Source organism: Prionailurus viverrinus, chromosome B2, assembly GCF_022837055.1.
Source record: "Prionailurus viverrinus isolate Anna chromosome B2, UM_Priviv_1.0, whole genome shotgun sequence".
In the NCBI taxonomy this organism is placed as follows: Eukaryota; Metazoa; Chordata; class Mammalia; order Carnivora; family Felidae; genus Prionailurus; species Prionailurus viverrinus.
The window spans coordinates 150,345,426-150,360,002 of record NC_062565.1 but is presented as its reverse complement, the minus strand read 5'-3'; the positions used below and the strand labels follow the sequence as shown (position 1 = coordinate 150,360,002).

At 55.7% G+C, this 14,577-nt stretch overlaps 1 protein-coding gene and 1 long non-coding RNA gene across 6 annotated transcripts in view; one reads left to right on the top strand and one right to left on the bottom strand.

The window, feature by feature from the left end:
* Positions 1-10,432, bottom strand: part of CCR6 (C-C motif chemokine receptor 6) — a 28,531-nt gene extending 18,099 nt beyond the window's left edge. Inside the window, exon 1 of one of the 5 annotated variants that reach the window (XM_047860428.1) lies at positions 10,207-10,432. Coding sequence is in view for 2 of the 5 variants with exons in the window: in XM_047860425.1 (XP_047716381.1) it covers positions 578-727 (150 nt within the window). In the remaining 3 variants the exon portion in view is untranslated. Of the gene's footprint in view, positions 1-577; positions 1,542-2,559; positions 2,765-8,472; positions 8,686-10,206 lie in introns of those variants that run through there. The other 4 variants (XM_047860431.1, XM_047860427.1, XM_047860425.1 and 1 more) reach the window with 4 other exon arrangements.
* Positions 10,433-12,838: 2,406 nt separating this feature from the next.
* Positions 12,839-14,233, top strand: LOC125165375 (uncharacterized). Its single transcript, XR_007152084.1, has 3 exons — positions 12,839-12,907; positions 13,290-13,358; positions 14,191-14,233. It is a non-coding gene; the product is annotated as an uncharacterized LOC125165375 (long non-coding RNA).
* Positions 14,234-14,577: the final 344 nt, after the last annotated feature.

The following is a 14,577-nucleotide window of genomic DNA, read 5'->3' as shown; positions in this document are numbered from 1 at the left end:
TCAAAATAAGTAAAATAAACATGAAAGAAAGAAAGAAAGAAAGAAAGAAAGAAAGAAAGGGAAATCTGTGCTAAGACCCCAAGTCCAGCAAAGTAGCAAGTGGAGAAAAACTGAACAGTGCGGTCACACAGGGAAGCAGCCACAGAGCAGGGGCTCAGTCACAGCGCCCTACCTGGGGGGCAGGGACACCTGTGGCCGACTCGCGGGCCACCCTTCAGAAGTGGAACGCGAGGAGGCAGAGGTGGCACAAAGCCTCCCCAGGCTCGACCCCCTCCCCTCGAGCTCCTCTCCCACCCCCCAGGGAGACACGGATGGGCAGAGTCAGCCGCGGGCCTGGCGCCCTTCCATTCCCCGGCCCCACGGCTGAGGCCGCTACCCTGGGGCCGCTGCCCGCACGTGCCTGCTGTGTCCTGTGCCTCCACAGTCCTTCTGTATTCCAAAGCAAATCCATAGCACAGGTCTTCCTGAGGAGGCTCGGCCCACTCTGCCTTGATCTCTCCAGAGACTGCCCGGGTCGAAAACCCTGTGAGGTCTCAGCCTTACGTGATCTCCCCCACATTTAAATCGGGCCGCTCACCTGCACCGACACGGTGAGCCGCGTGAAAGCAAGAAATGCGGCCTGCAGGGATGCATTTTCTATATACGACGCTCCAGTCCGAGAAGTTTGGCGGTGAATGTGAGAAGTCCGCTCGGGACAAATTCCGGGTGTGGTTTGGTGAATGAACATCGCAGCCGTAGGAATCGCTTTAGACTCCGAGGTGAGGCTGTTTGCTCCACGCTAACTGCCGGCCGGCAGCCCTGGGGCCTGAGAGGGCCTCCCCAGACCCTCGACTACAGCACCAAAGTGAGGCCCCGGCCAGGCAGCCACGGCCGAGATCCCACACTGGCTCCCTTAAGGAAGAAGAAGTTCAAAGGGAAACCAGGGACTCGGCAAATGTCGATAATCATGAAGAAACCGCTTCTTAAATCGTAAAACGTACAGAATCGTCAAAATGTCAACGGTTTCAAGCCACAGTCGTGCAGAGAATGTTTCTCAGTCCAGTGGCCTTCCTCACAGTTTGTACTGTTTCCTTAGCGGATGACAGAGGGTCTGACGGGCTTTCAGCTTGGAGGTTAGTGTCAGAAGGTGTTTGACACTCAGGTGACCGACGTCTGCTGGTGGGCGCGTGGCCGGAAAAGTCGATGCCCCTTCAACCGCTGGGAAGGCCCGTGGCCCTCGCTGACTCAACTCCTGCTGAGCAGTCCCCGAGGCCCAGGGTGCGGGTCACAGCGTAGTCATCTGCAGCGTTTGTGGGGAGCACATCCGGGTCTTGTTTGGGGCGGCGGGGTGCTGGCGTGGTGAGACCCCGCTGACCTGCGCACCTGTGGGTCGGTGCTGTGTTCCCTCCCTGGGATGGCCCTGGAAGAGGCCACTTTCACTTCCTTTCCTCCCCGAATGGGAGTGCCGCTCGTGCGTCCAAAGGTACAATCTAATTTCCGTCTTCTTGAACCTGCATTGCACTTGGCCAGCGGCCTGACCGCTAGCATCCAGCGCGGGTAGTGATCGGGGATTTCGGAGGCCGAGTCACAGAAAGGCAGGCCCCCCACGGCCGGGGTGCAGGCCTCCTCTGGGACCCCGGCCGAGACCGTGCGAGGAGGGGCCGGAAGCAGCCTGGCGGGGGGCTCGGCTGGGGTCCCCGACACCAGCCAGCCCCCCGGAGCCTTCGCAGGACTCAGGTACCTGCCGCCCTCTGACTGCACGTGCACCAGAGCCGCTCAGCTGAGCCAAGTCAGCCCCCGGAGCCACAAGAGTTAATAGCAAGTCACTGTTGTGAGCCACGGCTGGCCGTGGTTTGCCAGCAGATAGGTGACCGGAATGCTCTCTACCGTTCATCGTGCATTCTACACCTCTCGTGAAATCATCAAGAGGCATTAAAAATGATGAAACGTGGATGGAACTGGAGGGTGTTAGGCTGAGTGAAATAAGTGAGGCAGAGAAAGACAGACACCATATGTTTTCACTCCTCTGTGGATCGCGAGAAACTTAACAGAAGACCAGAGGGGAGGGGAAGGGGGGGAGAAAAGCTACAGAGAGGGAGGGAGGCAAACCATAAGAGACTCTTAACAACTGAGAATAAACTGAGGGGGGGTGGGGGTGGGGGGGAGGGGAAAGTGGGTGAGGAGCACTGAGGAAGGCCCTTGTTGGGATGAGCACTGGGTGTGGTACAGAAGCCAATTTGACAATGAATTATATGGGAGGGAGGGAGGAGGGAGGGAGGGAGGGAGGAAGGAAGGAAGGAGGAAAACACATCCTCCCCAAGAAAGGCAGCAGTTGGCACAGGTGCCGGAAGTGGGGGCAGGATGAGGGAAGGAATGAGAAATGGAAAATGGCGGTATTCCGGGAAAGGCAGGAGCAGGTACGTCGGTGATAGGGTATCGAATCCAGCAGCGGTTTAGACCTGTGCCACACCGTTCGGGTCTATCCCTTTTCTTCCGTATACAAATAAGAAAATGCTATTCATCGAGTTATGTCAGCAAATCCCCCAGTTAGGATAAAAGTGCATTTCGTAGGGGACTTACCGGCTTTGCCGACATCTCAAATTTTAGGATTTGCAAAGACGTCAAGATGTACACGCTTCAGGTCCCCTGCCCGCTATGGCTTTGCACCTGCCGAGTTTCGACACGGTTACTCTACGCCCTAAACTCTCTGGCCTGAAAACTGCACTCGTAAAAGGCACTCCACACCGACCTAATTTGCCTGCTATAAGCTCACATTCCAGATGACCTACCGCATGCGTGGTGCCATGAACACAGATGGCTGGCACGGTCTAGTTCCTGCTTTTAACAACCTCACGTGGCGCTGTGCCGTGCGGCAGGGCTGAATGTGACTCATCACCGAGGAGACGCATCGAGAAGGGGGGAGTGGAGAGGAGGAGGGGGTGCGCGCTCTGGCCGCTGCAATGGTCCCAGGGGCCTTGGGGAAGAAGGACGGTGCTCGGCCAGGAAGCGCGAGGGGGACCCAGCCAGGTAGGAAGAGGCAGGGGGGCAAGCAGCGCCCGCGAGGGAAGCACAAACAGGGGCCAGAACAGGAGACCGGCAGCAGGCGAGTCTGGTAGGTCGTGCGGTGACAGGTCACGGAACCCACTGCAGAGGAAGAGACACCGGAATCGTGATGCAGAGAGCGGGGAGCCGGCGGACTAGGGACAAGCTGTCCAAGGACTGGCACCTGGCACTGTGGGTGCATACCTTGGCGCTGCCCTTATTCTGTTTCATTAATCCTCACACAACGCCGTGCTGGCGTTGTCCAAGTGAAACTCGGAGAAACAAAGCAACTTCCTCAAATTCATACGCTTCAGACCTTGAGGAGGCTCAACGTCATGTCATCTGATCCCAAAGTTCAGGCATGTCTGGGAGATGTTTTGAAAAGTTAGTAAGAAACAAGAGAAATGATGCCAAAGTTTTCATCTCAACGGGGTAGAGAGATGAGCTCGGGAAGTTATTTCTAAGTTTCTAACGTGTTCCTATGAGGAGAAATCACAGACACTGATCTGAGGGGGAAGGAAACGAGTTGAATGTAAGGCACACGGGTTGTGAGGAAATGGAGGCTTGTGTCACTGGAGATTCTTGACAAGACTTAGATCCATCTCAGCCGCAGACTGGTTGTTTGTCAAGTTAATCTGGGGGTCTGTCTCCTCCTTGATAAGATAAAGGTTAGAGATTTATAAAGGATTCATGTGAAGATTCATAAAGTGCTTATCACGCACAGTGTTTGGCCCACAAAAATTGATGATGATGATGGTGGCGATGACGGTGGTCACGATGGGAATGATGGGGCTGGGGATGATGGCGATGATGATGGTGGGGATGACGGTGGTCACGATGGGAATGATGGGGCTGGGGATGATGGTGATGATGGTGGGGATGACGGTGGTCATGATGGGAATGATGGGGCTGGGGATGATGGTGACGATGATGGTGGGGATGACGGTGGTCATGATGGGAATGATGGGGCTGGGGATGATGGTGACGATGATGGTGGGGATGACGGTGGTCATGATGGGAATGATGGGGCTGGGGATGATGGTGACGATGATGGTGGGGATGACGGTGGTCATGATGGGAATGATGGGGCTGGGGATGATGGTGATGATGATGGTGGGGATGACGGTGGTCACGATGGGAATGATGGGGCTGGGGATGATGGCGATGATGATGGTGGGGATGACGGTGGTCACGATGGGAATGATGGGGCTGGGGATGATGGTGATGATGATGGTGGGGATGATGGTGGTCATGATGGGAATGATGGGGCTGGGGATGATGGTGATGATGATGGTGGGGATGCTGGTGATGGCGATGGTGGTGTTGGATCCTAAATGAGCAGCTATAGCGGAGGTGCAGAAAGAGCTCTGTGTGGAGAGGGTGTGGTTGAGCTCAGAGGTGTGGACGGAAGCTCTTGGAGCCTGCACTTACGCTTAGGAGCAGAAGGACAAACTGAAGCGAGGGAAACGGAAAAGAAGTGGCCGGAAGGGCACGCCACACAAGAGTTGCCACGGCGTTACTGAGGCAGACAGGGCAGGACAGGGCCTGAAGGCAGGTGCAGAGGGAGGACTCAAACGCGACCTTCGTGTGCGGTCGCTAGGGTTCACGGTGCTCCCTGAGGACAGACTCTCAGTGGGAACGTCCGGGCGAGGGCTGGTTGCGAGGGTTTAAAGGAGACGACACTGAGGAAACCGAGGCCACAGCTGTAGGAAATGTGTTGCCGAGAGATCAGCAGTGAGACTGGAGGCCACGGAACGGGGCGACAGAGAGCAGCAAACATGAGCGCAGTTTCCAAGACTCAGTGCCTCTGACCCCACACCGGACCCCCGGGACCCTCACCCGGGCACGGACACCGCCCCCTCTGGCTCTCTGACTCGGGTTGTTTCTGCTTAGCCCCCGGGCACAGCCCACGAGTGCAGAGGAGACCCCGGCCCCTGAGAGACCAGGACGGAACCCCCGAGCCCACAGCGACAGGGGTCAGCCCTTCACGCCAGCATTGGCCTCCTCGTCCCCCTCGTGGGGCTGCCGGGATCAGGGCCGACCAGCCGGGTTCGCCAGCGACGGGAGGGCCTCGCGGGATGCGGCAACTTCAGGGCTGAGACCCGGACGGTCCTGGGCCGGTCACTCTGCGTGTGACGGAAGTCACGGCCCCGGGGACTGGGGTGACGGAGCCCGTCCACCCTGCCACAGTCAGGACAGCCGGCTGCCTCGTGGCAGAGCATGACTGGGCCTGAAACCAGGACGGACGAGGGGAGGAGGGAGGCTGGTCGGCCCGGGGCCGGGGGGCCACGGGGAAGGTGGCTGCCTCCCCCCCACCGGGACGAGCGCCCGCTGGCCTCCTTCTCCGTTGTACCAGAGGAAAACTTGGGCCAAAGGATACGGAGATGCTTCAGCTGGGAGACAGGAGGAACTGGTGGGGGGGAGGGGGAGGGGGGCTGGCTCACCGGTCCTGGAGCCGTTCCCTCCCCTCCCCAGATGTGCTGTGCAGCCGAGTCAGGAGACTGGACACGGCGGGTCTGTGGCCTCACGTACCCGGGGAACGGAGGTTAGTCTGACCTGAAGCTAAGGAGCTAGGCGGTCGTGGGAGCAGGGAAAGGCTGGGAGGGCAGCGCGTGGAAGAGGCAGTCTGGGGCCCCGCGAAAGGGTCTGGGATAGCTGGGGAGTCCAGGAGAACGAGGGACGCGAGCAAGGCAGCGTAGGAAAGTGCTCCTGCGGGAGCGAGACAGGTGCGGGCTCCCCCCGTCTTCCAGAGACACGGCACGACGGCGAGGTTTTCAAGGCGTGGGGCTGGCCTCACGCCGATAGCCACCTCTGCAAAATTTTGCTCGAGGTCCCACGTTTAAAGCTCTAACTCTGGGGCGCCTGGGTGCCTCGGTCGGTGGAGTCTCTGACTCTCGATTTCGGCTCAGGTCATGATCCCAGGGTCGTGGGATCCAGCCCCACGTTGGGCTCTGTGCCGAGCGTGGAACCTGCTTAGGATTCTCTTTCTCTTTCTCTCTCCCTCTCCTCTCTCCCCCCCTCCCTCTCTCAAAAATAAATAAATAAAGTTCTAACTCGGACCACAACATTCTAGACACCGTAAGTGTGAAAAATTATGAGTTGTTATAAGTCAAAGTGAGAAAGGATGAGAAAACTCTGATCAGAATGGAGCGTGGGGTGGGAAACATTAAAGTGACAGTGGTGAGGGCTTGGGGGTTAATATAAGAAGTGTCCCTTTCTTTCCATGCCTCTCAGACACACGGTCAACAACGAGACACGCCGTTCACACAATGAAACAATTTCTAAGAACAGGGAGATGGGGAGGGCAACGACTATGACAGGTACCACTGCTGGAAAATTTGCGCCTTCTAGATGTTTCCCGACCATCTGCGCTGTCTGGGTGTTCCTGTAAGTGCCATTTTTTGTCAGTTTCCAGAACCGTGAGCAGACTAGTTTGCTTCAAGGCAGATCCAGGAAATGTCGGACTGCTGGGCACCAGCCCCGGCTCGGTCTGGGCAGCCAAGGAACACGCCCTCCTGTACCGGACGACATGATCACGATGAAGAAAACAGCTCTAAGTAGCCCTAAAACGAACTTCCAACGGGACGGGGCTGTCTCAGACTTACTGAAAACTAGCACAAAATGCCTCCAGGCGGGCATGACCAGTTTCGCCACAAGATAGAGCGAGGACGACGGGAGGGTCTGCTCGGCACCTTTCCGCCAGACCAGGAGCCCAGAGGACTCCGGGCCGGGCTCGGACCCCCTGGCCCACGCGAGGCTGGAGACAAGAGACCCCCGTGCCCCTGTGCCAACCGCGGTTTCAGAAGCGCTTGTGGGAAGAACTCCCCGGCTCGGTCCAGCTGACCCTACAGACCCCGAGAAAGCTCAAACTGACCAAGAGAGCAAAGGACCCTGACTTGTCCCGTCGTATTTTCACTTAATTGTACGCACAAGACGGGGGACAGTGTTGTGCTCAAATATCTGTTTATCTGCCAGAAAGAAATCTGGAAGCCACACGTCACATGACTTTGATGTCAGATAAAGCCACAAGAAAGGCTCAAGGCTCCTTCCTTGAGCCTGTAAAGACATCGTCGCCTCAGTTCCCCATGGGGCTCGCTCTGCATGGCAGGGGAGAGGTGTCGAGCAAAGGGCCGGAGGCCTCCGCCGATTCATTGCGTTCCCCGGTGACCCAGATTCGGGACCAGATGCATTTTCATTCTGATGGCAAAGGCCAGGCTGATTTATAAAGGTGCTACAGACATGAGAAAGGGGACGTGGGCATAGACGGTCACAGGCTGCTCCCACCCCCCCACACCTCAGAGACGCCGAGCTTATACCCCTGCACCCCCACACCCCACACGCCCACACGCACATGCCTCACACCTCAAATACACCACATACACCACACACACACACACACACACACACACAGAGACACACCCCAGACCCCTCCGGGAGTCACAGCAGGCAGCTGCTTCCATGGTTTGGACCAGAAAAGGGGGGTTGCTCATCCCTGCAGCAAATTTACAGGGAGAACAAGGCCAGCAGCCCCTGCGGCCTCCTAACTCCGGCCCATCAGTACACTGACCCGACCCTACACTGGCCTGTCCCTACAGTGACCCGTCCCTACACTGGCCTGTCCCTACAGTGACCCGTCCCTACACTGGCCTGTCCCTACAGTGACCCGTCCCTACACTGGCCTGTCCCTACAGTGACCCGTCCCTACACTGGCCTGTCCCTACAGTCACCTGTCCCTACACTGACCCGTCCCTACACTGGCCTGTCCCTACAGTGACCCGTCCCTACACTGGCCTGTCCCTACAGTGACCCGTCCCTACACTGGCCTGTCCCTACAGTGACCCGTCCCTACACTGGCCTGTCCCTACAGTGACCCGTCCCTACACTGGCCTGTCCCTACAGTGACCCGTCCCTACACTGGCCCGTCCCTACAGTGACCTGTCCCTACACTGACCCGTCCCTACACTGACCCGTCCCTAGACCCTGGCCCGTCCCTACACTGGCCCCTCCCTACACTGACCCGTCCCTACGGCTGAGGCTCCATGAGGAGCCCCACCCCTGCAGGCCGGGTGGGGCCTGCCGATCCCGCAATCCTAAGGCCACGCTTGAGCAGGAAGGGTCCACACGGCCTCCGCTAAGTGCTCCGAGTTTGCATTCAGGAAGCTCACGGTGTCCTGGCCCCCAGGACTTCAGCTGCGGTACCGCGAGGAGGAGGGTGTGCCCGGGGCTGGGAGGAGCCCAGAGTGCTCCCCACCTGGAAGGACGCCGATCGCGGGAGAAGGGCGCTGAGCGGGGAGGCGCAGAGCCCCCGCTTCTGGGACCCCCACACCCCCGCGTGGGCGGGGACCCTCCGCCAGGGAGGCCGCCGGCCCTGCCTCGGTTTCCCCCCCTTGCAGCCTCTGCCTCTCTCCTCCGACTTCTCGCGCTTCCTCCCCGGCCGCCCGTCTTTCGCACCTGTGTTCTTTGTCTGTTCGGTGCTGCTTTCGACACACCCGCTCCCTCGTTCTTCCTCCAAAACGAAACAAGTTTTGAAAAGGCAAGAAGGAATGTCTGTGTTTCCGAAACAGGCCTCTCTGCCACGGAACCCTTCTCGGGTTTTAAGCCGTGTGTGTGGCCATCTGAGCTCTGACCACGGACCCGAGCACCGAGCCTCCCTCCCTCCGCGACTCGGCGGTGCCCGGCGGTTCCACGTGACTCCAACGAAGGGCGATCGTTGGCAACTTTGCACCGAAAGCCGAGACCTGGTCGTGGAACGCGAACGCGCCGGCTCCAACGGGCCGCCGGCCAGCCCCGCCCCGGTGTCCCCGCGGTCCCCAGCGCGGGGAGCCTGCGCTTCCGCCGCATCGCGCCCGCTGCCGGGCACCGGCTGTTCGCCTCCCGGGGCCCCGCCCATCAGTCGGCCCGACGCGACCCCCGGCGACATGCGTGGGACCGTCCTGTCTGTCCTTCGGGATCCGTCCCCTCCCCTCCCCCCGGGCCCTTGACGGCTGCCGTCGGCCTGCGGCTCCTAGGGTCTGACTCAGGCACTTGACCTTTCCACTTGGGGAAGCCAAACAGCCTCACTTATCAGAACTGCGCCTAAAATGAGAGTCGGCGCATCTGAGTGTGCACCTGAGGGTCTCCCCTGGGAAAAAACTCACAAGGTTGAGGTCCGGGCTCAGCGGGACTTATTTTGCTTTGCGCAGCCTCTCTCTGCGGCTTCATTTCCTCTTTCTGAGTCTGCCTTAGGGACCTGATATTATTAGATGAGAGACCTCCAGGTAAGGGACGGCTCAGAAGGTCTGAGACATTTAATACGAGCAAACACAAGGCAAGAACCAGGCAGATGTCCCCAGCATCGTTGTGTAAATGCAGCAACGGTATTTTTTCATTGGCATCAATACCGTAACCCACAACACGGTGAAACCATTTGTCACCCATTTGTCACTTTCGCCTGGAAGAGAGGTTATCACAAGAATATCTTCCCATGAATTAGACCATGGGGAAGCCTCTTGGACCGCACCCAGGAGGACGTGCCCATACAAACGCGTGTTCACGGGTGGCCCCGCGCCCCCAGCCGAGCTCACTCCAGGCTCCCCCGCCCCTCCTCCTGCCATCACCCCTGCTGGCCAGCACCCCTCTCTCTCCTCCAGGCTCCCCCACCCCTTTCTCCAGTCGTCCATGTCACTCCCTCCCTCACACAGCCTCTCCCCTCCTCTGTACTCCATCCATGCGGACACACAGCAGCACCCCGTGTCGTAACACAGCCCACGGCGTGCGCGGCAAGTCAGGGACACTGTGTGGGGCTTGGGTTCGTAGAGCGTGCCTCTCTCCCTTACAGTGACGGCTCATGCCCATGATTGCTCCTACTTCCCTAGGCTCCTGGCCAATGCCACGGGCCTCTCAGTGGGCAAGCCCCCGGGCATCAGGTCACAGGCAGCTGAGGGTCGTGTCTGACGTCTCTGTGAGACAGAAAGAGCATCGACCCTGGCATCGGACAAATCTGGACCCAAATCCCTCCACTGCCCCAGACTGACGGGGTGACTTTGTCCGAGTCCCGAATCACACCCGCCTCCAAGGACCATCATCGGAACTTGAGGATATCAACTTTGCAACTTTTTTTTTTTTTTTACCTTCAAGGCATTAAACAGTTATTAAGACAACACAGGTATGACATTTTCTAAATTCCAAAACAAACCAGAAACTTACCAGTGGGAGAAGGGGCTCTTTGTTCCACAAAGAAGCGGCCACTGCCTTTTCCCCTTCAATCTCAGATTTCTTAAATCTTCAGGGTTCTCTTCACCGGCGTAAACACCCTGGCCTTCTTGCCGCGTAAGACCGCGTGGATGCTGTCCCGCCCAAGGACCCCTGCGCCCTGGGTGTCCTCACGCTCACTGCCGGGCGACCTTCCCGAGCGACGGCTCTCTCATTCTTGGCCCACACGCTGGGCGGTGTGGTGAACTGCCTCACCACAAATTTTCTTCTTCCAGAACATACTTCAGATCACACAGAGGTAACAAATAACGTGGAGGAAGGAAGACGAGTTTATGCAAGTAGGTCACTTGATAATCTCAATTTTAGGTACACATTCTTTTTGTTTCAGAATTATTAGTCTGTGGAATATCTTTTCATTCTTCTTGGAAATTCCAAATTAATGAGAATAATTCTAAAGTTCTCTGAAAAGCTCCACACAATACCTAATGAACTTTATAATCAACTACCCACGTTCCTGTTCTGAAAAGAACAAACAGCCTGAAAGAAAATATGAGCGATGCTTTTGCAGGTAAAAATACAACGAATAGAGAATCAGTGTGTCGCAAACATTACCGGCCAGTGATCACCTCAGAAAGAAGGCATCACCCAGTCGCAAAGGAGAAATTCCCCTCTGTTGTTTTCCTAGCTGTTTTCTGCAGCATGTGGCCATTATATCACAACTTGACCTATTTAAGGAGAGCAGAAACCTGAGTTTTTGTATCCCCAGAGCAACTGTCAAAATTCAGTTTGGGGACAGCCCTGTAATTTAAGGGGCAATCTGAGTTACCGTCTCTACCTATCTAAAATGGGCATTATTCAAGCTATGGAGGCCCCAGGAAAGGTCCCAGCTCGACCATTGATATAAAACACAGGACTCTGTCGGGCAAAAGTGATAATGCACACCCCTGGTTCGTCTGCTTCCTTTCCTTTTCAGAGGATAATCGGTAGTATTGTTAATGTCAATTAACACTTGTGTAGACACAAATCAGAAGGTATTTTTCATGTTTATCATTTCGTTTCATCCTGACAAACAGCTTCCGTAAAGTGTTTTACGAATAGAAATGTTTTACAGATGGGGGGGCCTGGGTAGCTCAGTGGGTTAAGCGTCTGACTCTTGGTTTGGGCTCAGGTCATGATCTCGTGGTTTCATGAGTTCGAGCCCCGCGTCCAGCTCTATGCCGTCACCGTAAAGCCCGCTTGGGACCCCTACCCCCCCCCCCGCCCTCTGCCCCTCCCTCACTTGCACTGTCTCTGTCTCTCTCCAAGTAAATAAATAAAAGCAAAAGACAAAAAAAGGAAATGGTCTACAGATGGAAAGAAATTAGCACGTAGATGTTAATTTATGTTAACATTCCAGGTTAACGGGAAGTGATTTGCCCGAGTCTGTAAATCAGGAACAGGGGCCTCAAAAAGCAAAGCCCCAGGTCTTCCGAGTCTCCTTACACCATATTTGCTGAAGGAAACACTTACTGAGCACCTGCTACGCGTCTGGCACTTTTCTAGGCAAAAGGGTTACTTACAGCAGTGAATAAAACAGACAAAATCCTCGAGCCCGTGGGATTCACATTCTAGTCATGGGAGCTGGACAATGAACAAACTAAATAAAAAGATATACAGTATGGTGGATGGTGGTAAGCTCCAGGGAGAAAAATCAAGCAGGGGGGTCAGACAGGGACCGTCGAGGCCATTTCAAGTGGAATAACCAGGGAAAGTTTCACTGACAAGGCAGGACTTAAGGGGAGCCCTGAGGGAGGAGGAGGGGGGGTGAGTCATACGTTCGTTCGCCTGGGGAAGGAACATTCCGGGATGAAGGAACAGCAAAGACCGCATACATGTTTACGGACTCCAGAGAGCGCGGGGCCAGACGTGGACCGTCTGGGCTCATGGGCTTATGAGGTCACCAAGGGAGTGGGTGTAGATGGACAAGAGAAGACGCCCGGGGTCTGAGAATTGGAGGCCAAGTGCAAATGTGTCTCCAGAAGGGGAGAATAGTCAACCATGTCAGTGCTGCCGGCAAATCAAGCAACACAAAACTGAAAAAATTGACCACCAGACCATTTAGCAACATGCAAATCCCTGCAACCTCAACGCGGGTTCTGTCGAGCGGTGTAGGGGAAAAAAATCTGACTGGAAGAGAGTTAAAAATAGAGAATACAGACGTTGATCTCAGGGAGTTTGCATGAGGGAAAGAGAAATAGGCAGTAGCTAGATATGATACTAGAGTCAAAAATATTTGGTTCAGATGCAAGAAATAAGGGAGAGGTTTGCACATTGGTGGGAATGGCCCAGTAAAGAAGAAAACGTTGACGATGCAAGAGAGGGAGACGTGCTCACTCTCCATCACCGAGGAGACCGAGGTGTCTGGGAGAGAGGGCGAGGAGCGGGGCGGCCCTCCCTCCCCACCCTGTGCGGAGGCAGCACCCGTGGGCACCGAGGCCGGGAGCAGGTGGGGGTGGTCATGCTTCTGCAGGTTCCTTTCCGATTGGTCCTGAGTTCTCGGTGAGACAGGAAACCGGGCCATGCCCTGAGAGGAACGATGGAAAGAGAGGTGTCAGAGCTTTGACCAGAGAGAAAACAGAATGAGGCAGCCACGGGGGGAAAGATAGAGAATTCTCCAGCCGCCAGACAAGAGTCGGTGAGCAACCGTGAATCCACGGTGAGGCCCGCCACCTTCGTTGTTTGCTGTCTTTCTGTAGACGTATCAGTTATGTGGGTGTAAGGGCTGAGTAGGAGGAGAGGTTAATTCAAGCCGGGCCGTGGTTTAGCCAGCTGAGTAAGACAGAGAGCGTGCCAGTTGGCGACAGTGTGCAACAGAAGCATTACGCTACCTTCCACCCACGTCACCCACGATACTCCAGTGACGGCCCACGGACAGACCCCTCCAACCAGGATATCCCGGTGACGGCCCAAAGATAAATAACACCCCCCCCCCAAAAAAAAAATAACAATCGCCATCTAGCTTCAGACACAGGGTTTAGCCAACCCACAGTTTTGTCTCTGACGCTGCACCTAATACACTCTCGTGTTCTGGTATTTAGCAGGCAAGCCCACGCGTCGTACAGGAACGTCCTCGATAATAACGATCGCTGCATCGGGCTGTTTACGCGGTAGGTATTTTGCAGGCAGGTAAAAGTGCTACTCAAGCGAAAGCTAACTGAAATCGTTTCTGCGTTCTTAGTGAGTGCAATATATAGTATGCGCGGTCTTGGGGTTACCTGCCCGCATTGATACCGAAAGCTTGCTAATAATGGGTGCTCTTAGACATCAAAGGTAGGCCCAGAGACCAACCTGGGCTGGGGTTTGGGAGACATTGCTCTGCTAAAATAACATGAATCTGGGGGCACGGAGATTTCTAACCTTTGGTTTTAGCTTGCCCTGGCCTCGCCTGTGATGTAGCCAGCACTCCACTAACCCTAAACTGGAGGGAACACCCGGCCCCGGACACTGGCCAGACATTAGAGGAGCGTCACAGGCACGGGAATAAAGAAAAGAAAAGGTCTTCGGAATTAGGCACCGAAGGGGCAATTGTGTGGCCAGGGGCCGAGAGCAGCGTCAGAACCCTGGGACCATTGGGAAAGCAGGCGGCGGGACCAGGGTGTGGTGGCCCTGAGAGTCCCCTATAGGTGTCCCGCGATGACCCAGGTCGCACACAGAGCTTCCCACGTGCTACCAATAAGCAGGAAGTCGGAAGGTAAGTCACCTTCCGAGTGAGTTCTTCTCCACTGAGCTGGCTGGCCTGACTTTTCACCACCCGGAATAATTGAGTCACCTGAGCCCACGGAAACACACAGAGAGAGTCCCAGCTCGAACCCAAGGCCTGTTTCCAGCAAATGCCAAAGAACTCATAAAACTTGTAAACATTGCCCTGAGATAAATGTATGCCTTTATTGGTTTTTTTTGTTAATTTTTTTAATGTTTTATTTACTTATTTATTTTCAGAGAGAGACAGAGGGTGTGATCGGAGGAGGGACAGAGAGGGAGACACAGAATCCGAAGCGGGCTCCAGGCTCTGAGCCGTCAGCACTGAGCCCGACGCGGGGTTCAAACTTACGGACCGCGAGATCACGACCTAGGCCGAAGTCGGACGCTCAACCGACTGAGCCCCCCAGGTGCCTTGTTTTGATTGTTTTAACACATACATTCTTTTTCAAAACATGCGAAAGATATCACAGTTAAACGTCTTGTCTTGTTGAAAGACACGAGGATTGCGAGAACACCAAACGGGGCTCTGGCAGGGTGGGCAGGAGACTTCCTTATCGTTTGAGGAGGAAACCAGTGCCAGTCACAAAACTCGTTTATTCTAAAAGAGTAAAATGGACCCAATCT